Raw genomic sequence first — 8,479 nt, forward strand, 5'->3', positions numbered from 1 at the left:
CGGCCCACGCCGCAGTGTGTTTTGTGGACGGCGCCTTCCCAGACAGCCCAGTAGAGCCCAGCTCAGCGCCCGGCGGCCTTCGACGCGATGTTCCGCCGGAGCTTGAATCGTTTTGTAAGTATACTCGCTGCGGCTCCGCGCGTGCCGGTTTGTTTGCTCGCCAGCCCCTTCGCCGGGTCCCTCACAACAATTTTCTCAGGGGACAATTACATCTCTGGGAGACACCACCACCCCTCTTCTTTTCACCGAAACGCGGTGCCCAGGCGGCCGGGGAGGGGTGGCAGGTAGGGCTCTCGGAGTATCCCACCCTCGCCCCCAGGACAATTCGATCAGGGCTTCCCGGAGCTGTTACAAACTCTGCCTGAAACTGGGAGCCGCCCTCGGGCTGGGTGGTGGGGGACTCGTGGGGAGACCGACCTGGGGACCCCTCAGTTTGCCAATTAGTCGAAGATGGCGTTTTATTCTCAGGGAGGTTGCCTTCTTTTGTTTCCTCTGCCACGAGCACATGGAGGTAAACCTAGACCTGTCACCGTGGCCCAAAATAAGAGCTGGGGGCTGAGGGAGCCGGAGGCTAGGGCAAGACTCAGCCTTGCCTAGGGCTCAGCCAGCGGGCGGCTGCTGACCGGAGGCCGGGCAAACTTTGGAGACCCAGCCTACAAAGCTCACCTTTAGGGTGTTTGAAAGGCGAGCGTGATTGTCAGGGTGGGCTGGGTGGATGTGCAGCCGCGTGGAGGCTGCGCCGCCACTGCCCGTGCTGCCGATCGCTGGTCTGAAGCTTCGCGGAGGACTGAGCACTCCAGACCTTGAACCCATCGGAGAAGGCGGGCTGCGACTGGACTCCTCCGTCCACGTTTACCCCCTTCAAAATCCCCAGAAAGGGGAATTTCATTTTCAAGGGAGTTTGCCATAGGGAAAATCGCTTTCTGGCTACTGACTTTTTTGAGTAACCTGTTTACTCCTAGAGGGTACATTAAGAATGGAGCAAAACAGGACCATTTACGTTCTGTGCTGCTATTTGTAGCAACTTCCTTAATTGCAAGAGGAGGTGGCGGGAATAGGATTTTATTTCTGCCAATGATGTGAAAGAAATGGTTCATCTGCAAATTTTGATTTTTCTGTAGTTAGGAAAAAGGGTTGAATGCTGAGTTCCTCTACCTGCCTTAAAATACATCTTTTGAGAACACGTCGATTTGGTTTTATTCATGCAATTATTCCTAATCAAAGCGTTGCTAACATTTTTCATACATCGGGTAAATTTGCTCTCATTTTTCCTTCGTTTGAAACTTTCACAAATGTACACAGGTTAAAAGTAATACTTGTACATCCCTTTTTAGAATATTATTATCACAATAGTGCTATGTTAATGGTTTTCTAAATGTTGACCTCTCCCAGAAACATGCAGTATGAAATTGGAACAGATTTATTACCTGTGGCATAGAGCAATAGAGGTTGTACATATCAATCATCTTGAAATCCGTAGGTGACGGCTTGTACTAATAGCTTTGCTGAAGCAAGTGACTAAAATTGGTTTCTCACATTTAGCCTGAGAATGCAAACGGGTATTGTTCTTCATAGCTCTGTTTCACATAGATTCTTGTGATCTTGGAGTGTTGTTTGGGAGTGACAAAAAGGGAAAGGTGGCAGTGAAAGCTAATTGTAGTATTTAGGAAAAGGGTAATCTTTTCACATGGCACTCTTATGGTGGAAAACAACTAGGCTCTGAATCATAATAAAATCATTAAACTTAAGTTGTTGAAATCCCCCCCCCCTTTTTTTTTTAAGGATTTGAACATTTGAAACTGAACAGCTCAAGTACTGGTCTAAAAGCTCATTTGCTTCCCTTTTGCGAAGAGTGATCTGCATCGTATCAGAGTCTAGTAATTAAGCAGTGCTGGCCCAGGAAGCCAGGGCATGCAGTAGAATTTGCAGCAGTTGTTGAGGTGCCAGCCTGCAGGTTTGAGGCTAGTACTTTGCATCCCCGACCAAGATCTCAGCAGAGAATCACTTTTGCTAATACTGAAATGAGCTTTGACCTCACTGTTGCAGCTGGAATGTTCAGCTGTTCACATTTTCCTGTGCAGCCATGACTGTGGTAAGTATGGGGAATTTGTACCTGTGCAGTAAGCTGAAAGGTTCTTAGGAGTTGTGTCAGAGCCCTAGGCCCAGGGCAAGGAATTAATCTGCATACCGTTGGACTGAATGTGAAAAATACTATCAAATACTCATTGTTAAAAAACGGCTTCAAAATTTGGGGGCGGGTGGCAATTTTTCCATCTCTTAGATCAGTAAACCATATGCTGTTCTCATCTTTTGCCTGACAAATTCTTTGAGGGGTACTTCCATTTAAATTACTAGAAGACTAGAATTAAAGATTTGGTTGGAACTTTGAGACTTTTCACAGCAGTATAGATGTAGTCAAGGTTGTGAATTGTCTTATGATTGTTTTAATATTTTAGAAATGGAGCTATGAATTCCTTTCAAAATCAGTTGTGGTTTTTAGTGTACCTGTACGTGTCTGAAATTGGTTTTGATTGTGAAATAAATTACAGTGGTGTTGATTGTAGTTGTTGGTTGTTGAAAACTAGACTACATATTAGAGAAGTGCTTTCTTTATATTTTAAACCTGAAGTGGAAGAATCCCTTAGGATTCTTACAAGCATCATCTTCTATAGCTCAGTTGTGTTTGCTGAATCATTTTTGAAATGCCATTTATTTTTCAAGTTTTCCAATTTCAAGCTAAAAGAAAATAGTGATTCATTGTATTTTTAAAATACATGGTCTTGACGTCTTTGCCATTAATAACTGTGTTCCTTTCTTTCTGATGGATTATGACTTTCCTTTTGACAGTTTTGAGGTGGAAAGAAATTGGTGGATTTGGTGTATAGCATTTTAGGGTTGAGGCATGTAGAGGATGTCCTAAAGGATTTAAGAGTTAGATGTCTCTGAGTGCAATAAAAGCACCACCTGTTCTCAGTCAACATCTCCATAAATACAGTAAATAAATAATAATAGTTCTGTCTGTACAACTTATTTTCTTCAAAGGCATATTTAATCAGAAGTCTGGACTAGTTGAGATTTAAGGGTCGTGGACTTTTATGTTATCCTGTTTTGCTTTATTCTTAATGCAATTCCTAGTGATTATAGTAACATGTTCTCTTGGTCTTAAAGATTTTTTGGAAGTCTGAAAACAATTCCCCCCTCTTTTTGGCTTATTAAATTATTTTATACTAAAGATTCAAAATAAGAGATTTCTTGATAAAGTAGATTGGGGGCTTGGCCAAGAGGACGCTGTCAGTTTAGCTTGTCAGAGAGTGATAGTTAACAGGTATGCATTTCTAGACCTTTGATACATGAAAGCTTAATTATGAGTATGAAATACTGGAGTACATTTAAATCTCTGATTCTAGAAATCCTTAAACCGCTTTGGTTTCATAAAGCATGTAGCATATAGTCATAATATCACACAGAAAATGCCCAGGACTAGAAAGAAAATAGACTGCGTAAGGAAGAATGGAAATTTAAAATGACTAAAAAGTACAAAATAAGAATTAATGAAATAGGTAACTAATTTATTGCTTTGAGTCCAAGGCAAAGCTAGGCTAATGAAACAATATATGGAGACAATTTAGAAAATAGTTCAGGTAATTGCTTTCCCCCCTTCCCCCCCAGGAGCAAGAAGGTTTTTAGTTTCCCCTTTAAATTATCAGAATAATTAAACATTTTTTTTTGTTTGTTTCACTTTAATAACTCTGGCCTGACATTGAAGAGCGGGAAAATACTGATTTTATTTTACTGTGTTTGGAAATATATCTGTATGTATGTATTGCAATATTTTTACATTTGCACAGCTATAACAAATGGTCTGTGTATCTTGACTCCCACATGGCTGTTCATCGAGGTCTAGGTTTAGCAGTTGAACCTGACCATACTTAAAAGCAACTTTTTTTTTTTAAATCATATTGTGTTATAATTGCCTTTTAACTTGTATGGTTCCCTAGACTAGTCTTTCACAACATGGAGAGAATTGGCACTGATGCCCTAGGACATGCATTGTTAGTAATAAATTAACATTTTCCTGCATAGCTGGAGTTAAGGAACCCTAATTGAGAAAGGCTATCCTAGACAGGGACAGTTCACAGTGTGTTCTTACCTCCTAGCACAGTGCCTGGCCCCTAGTAGGTGTTCAGTAAAATATTTTTTGAAAGAACAACTTTTGTATGTATCCCATAAATGATAACCTTAACTTATAGATAGTGATTATTGTAAACCTGCCCTTATGCAGAATGAGTTCTTGTTAATTGGGGTATACCGTATACATTACTAGTATTCTAAGAATTAGAATAAATACACCTAATGCCGAAAGCTATACTGACCATAGTATAATCTTTCTTTTTTTCCCTTTTTTTGAGATTTATTATGGGAATTGGATCATGCTGAGAAGTCCCAGGATCTGCCATCTGCATTATCCCCTTGGTTTTTTTTTTTTTGTTGTTTGTTTTTTGGAGACAGAGTCTTACTCTTGTCACCCAGGCTGGAGTGCAATGGCACGATCTCGGCTCACTGCAACCTCCACCTTCCGGGTTCAAGCGATTCTCCTGCCTCAGCCCCCCTAGTAGCTGGGATTACAGGCACCTGCCACCACGCCTGGCTAATTTTTTGTATTTTTTTAGTAGAAATAGGGTTTCACCATGTTGGCCAGGCTAGTCTCGAACGCTTGACCTCAGGTGATTTCCCCACCTCGGCCTCCCAAAGTGCTGGGATTACAGGCATGAGCCAGCATGCTCGGCCTCTTTCTTAGATGATTAAGGCATTGTATGGTTTTGCAGAGCAATTATTTCATTCAGCAAATATTCACCAAGCACTTACTATGTGCTGGGCACTGTAGTCAATCCTGGGGGCATAGATGAGCAAGACAGACAAGGTTCCTGTCTTCTTGAGCTGTAATGATCATTACATACACAACTACAGATATAGAGGGCATGGTAACTGCATTGCATTGAATACATTTGTGACATACCATGAAATTTCATCTTTATGAATAAGTTACTATTACATACTTGTCATTTTTCTACCAAAAATAGATTGTACAATATCAATTATTTTCTGGTTGTTTGGTTGTCAGATAAAAAGGAGTTTATTGCATTTGTCTCCTTTCATCTGACCTATGCATGGCAAACTGCTGTTTTGCAAGTAGATGCTAGGCCGACCCTGCACAAGGTAGGAAACTTACTTAGAAATGAACCACTATAACTTGAAATAAATCTTCACACAAATGACAGCAGCTTTTGTCTTTTTTCCTGATCTACCTTTTACTGACTAAGCAACCTAAAACTCTGTGTCCTGAATACTTTCTCTAAGTGTTTACTGTTTGTTCCTTTTGTTTATGCTTATTGCTAATAATTCAGCCATTTAGCGTGTAATATTGAGTGCCTATATACCAGGTAGTTTCCAGTGTTCCTAATTAACTTTTAGCTGAATTGAGATTTGGGCAGGTGCAACTGTCCAAAAGAGCTTGTTTTCTCAAAAAAGCTGCCAGTTTACCACCTGCTGAGCAGTGGGTTCTAGGAGGTAAAGGATGGCCAGTGGCCCCTGAAAGAACCATAACTAACCTCGCTGTGTCTGCATGATGTGCAAAGAACTAGCCCACTGAGTGAAATCAAATACTGGTTTGTTGAGTGATGGAAAAAATCATCAAGGCTCACTGCTTGTCTAACATGGTTGATCAGTTCTCTCAAAGAGGGTGAATGCATGGGATACAAAAAGAATACTATTTTGTTCTTCAAGGTGGTGGAATTTCCTGTACATCTGTAGCGCTTTATACAGATGAACCATTTACATCTGGAACCCTCGAGGCTGGGAGACTTTTTCTGGTTAGGTGGAGGGAGGTTCTGGGCTTCCACAAAGTGAATTAGGTGCTGGCTCTTGAGTTTATTTCCTTTCACTTAACATTTACCTTCTTGGCCTGGTATATGGGTAGATTAGTGGTGATCGTAAAACAAACATATTGGCACAACTGCAGCATATGTTAACACTGCTGCAGCTTAATGATGAATGAGTGCTCAGCACTGCAGATATGGGCACAGGATGCCCTGTGCCCGCACATTGGCAGACAGCCCCTCAATTACTGCAGTGTCTGGATGGATTGCTGGTTCGGCTGACTTCTTGATAATAGAAGATGTGATTTATAAATGATAATGGACCATGGATTTCTAGATTAAGAAGGTTAACCTGTATTTGTGAAGTAGAAATCATTGATTTCTTGCGCCATATTTATTTAATGGAATATGGGAGGATTGGTGAGGCCTACCCTGTTCAAGCAGATATCATCATTTGTTTTTTAGGTGTCTGTATTATATGTTGTCATAAAGTATTAATGTGGCAATGTTTTCCTAGTCCATTTCTCTTTACCATGGTATTCTTGGAAAAATCAGAAGTGTTCTTGAAAACGATCTTGCAGTTAGCACAGCATCAGGTAAACAGTAGATGTTCAATTAATACTTGTTTAATTGTTTTGAGCTGAATTGGTAACACAGTCTGAGTCAGTAATAACAGATGAAAAATCTGTTTCTCCATTTCAGACTGGGCTACAGATCTGAATTTCAGACTGGGCTACATTATGCATTTCAGACTGGGCTATAAAATTAGCCAGGAGTGGTAGCGCAGGCCTGTAATTTCAGCTACTTGGGAGGCTAAGGCAGGAGAATCACTTGAACCTGGGAGGCAGAGGTTGCAGTGAGCCTCGGCTCACTGTGCCTCTGCACTCCAGCCTGGGCAACAAGAGCAAAACTCCATCTCAATAATAATAATCATCATCATCCTGGATGCTTACTATAAATACAGATTCCTGAGTCTTGAACTTACTGAATCCAAGTCTTGGGTGATAGGCCCCAGGAAACTGTGTTTTTAACAAGCATTCCAAGTAGTTCTTAGGCTCACTAAAATTTGAGAACAGCCATATATAATATAGTAAACACTGAAATATTTATTTTCTGGGCACACTCTCTGTCACCTTTTTGAACTTCAGTTTCTGCATCGATAGAATGGGAATAATAATACCTATTTCACAAGACTGTTGAAAAAAATGTTTGGTAGACTATTCAACACGATACCAATTGTGTCAGGTCCTCAAAACTGGCCTAGGTTTGATGATTCACTGGCAGAACTCAGTACATATACACGCTTGGGGATGTGATTTATTATAGCAAAAGGATACAGAGCAAAGTCAGTAATGGGAAAAGGCTCACTGGGGCCAAGTCTGGAGGAAACCATGTGCAAGCTTCCAGTCCTCTTTCACTGAAATCACACAGGTCATGCTTAATTCCTCTAGCAAACGAGTTTTGACAGCTAGTATGAAATGTCTACTAGGGAAGCTTATTAGAGATTCAGTACCCAGGGTTTTTATTGGGAGCTGGTCACAGAGGCACCCTCCACCTGGTACACAGCAAAATTCCAGACCCCAAGGAGGAAAGCAGGTATTCAGTGTAAACCCTATTGTTTACACAGCTTAAGCGGAGTGAGTCACTCTTATCAGGGTGATGGGAACCCTCCCAAAATCCGAGTCCCCAGACACCAGCCAAAGACCAACCTTGCAAACAGGCCCTACTAAGAATAGCAGCGTCAGGCCTGCTATGTTAACTCTTTCCATCACGCAAATATTATGAAATACTGGCATTTTTTCAGTGAAAGGAAAGGACTTGTCCAAGATCATTAAGCTAATCAGCAGTGCAGCTGAGACAGACTCCAGCAATCACATCTTTTCATTGCTGCCCATACCCATGCTTCTAGATTATGGGTCATTCCTTTTCATACTGTCATTGAAAGCACTCACTATTTGTCACTTGAAGCAGAAGAGCAGCCTGCCGGTGGTAAATTGATGCACCCAGTGGGGGAGCCAGGAAGTATTGATGTTTCTGCCAGTTTAGCGTCAACACTTGCTGGTTTCCTCTCTGGAGCATCACCAAGTTCGTGGATTTTCATTTTTCCTGACTTTTGGACTTTCGTTACTGCTCCCATTCATTTGCTTATAGTCCTAACACTCATTTGCATCATTGCTTCATCCCATTCTGTACCTTTTGGGTAACACAATTTCCAAACAGTGGGAATACTGTAGTATTTTGTCAAAGAAGACTATATAGGGGGAAAAAAACACTAAAAGAAAAAAACAATTTATGGCAATATTTAGAAATATTGGTTTATATCCTGGATTGTCTTTTGAGTTTTATAGTCATGGAAAACCCTAGAATATCTCTGGTTATTTGGAGTTTCAACTGTTTTTACTGTTATAAAGGAAAATTAACAAATCTTTTATGGTTGGCGCAAGGAATGAGGAAATCATAATGGATAGTGCAATAATCCCACATATTGACAGGGAGTAGAAGCCAGGAGGGAATTGCCTCAAGTAACAGCTGGGTAGAGCAGATTATGTAAGCTACACCTGTTGTGTAAGCAGTGGGGACGTTCTTTTTTTTTTTTTTTTTTT

The 8,479-nt window shown here is 41.0% G+C and overlaps 1 protein-coding gene across 1 annotated transcript in view; it reads left to right on the top strand.

Moving 5' to 3' along the window:
• The window catches only part of ATP11C (ATPase, class VI, type 11C), a 206,976-nt gene continuing 198,497 nt past the window's right edge, over positions 1–8,479 (top strand). The window contains exon 1 of the mRNA XM_012001616.1: positions 1–114. Coding sequence (XP_011857006.1) covers positions 88–114 — 27 coding nt within the window. The 5' untranslated portion in view covers positions 1–87. The remainder of the gene's footprint in view (positions 115–8,479) is intronic.

Source organism: Mandrillus leucophaeus, unplaced genomic scaffold (genome assembly GCF_000951045.1).
Source record: "Mandrillus leucophaeus isolate KB7577 unplaced genomic scaffold, Mleu.le_1.0 Scaffold668, whole genome shotgun sequence".
NCBI lineage: Eukaryota > Metazoa > Chordata > Mammalia > Primates > Cercopithecidae > Mandrillus > Mandrillus leucophaeus.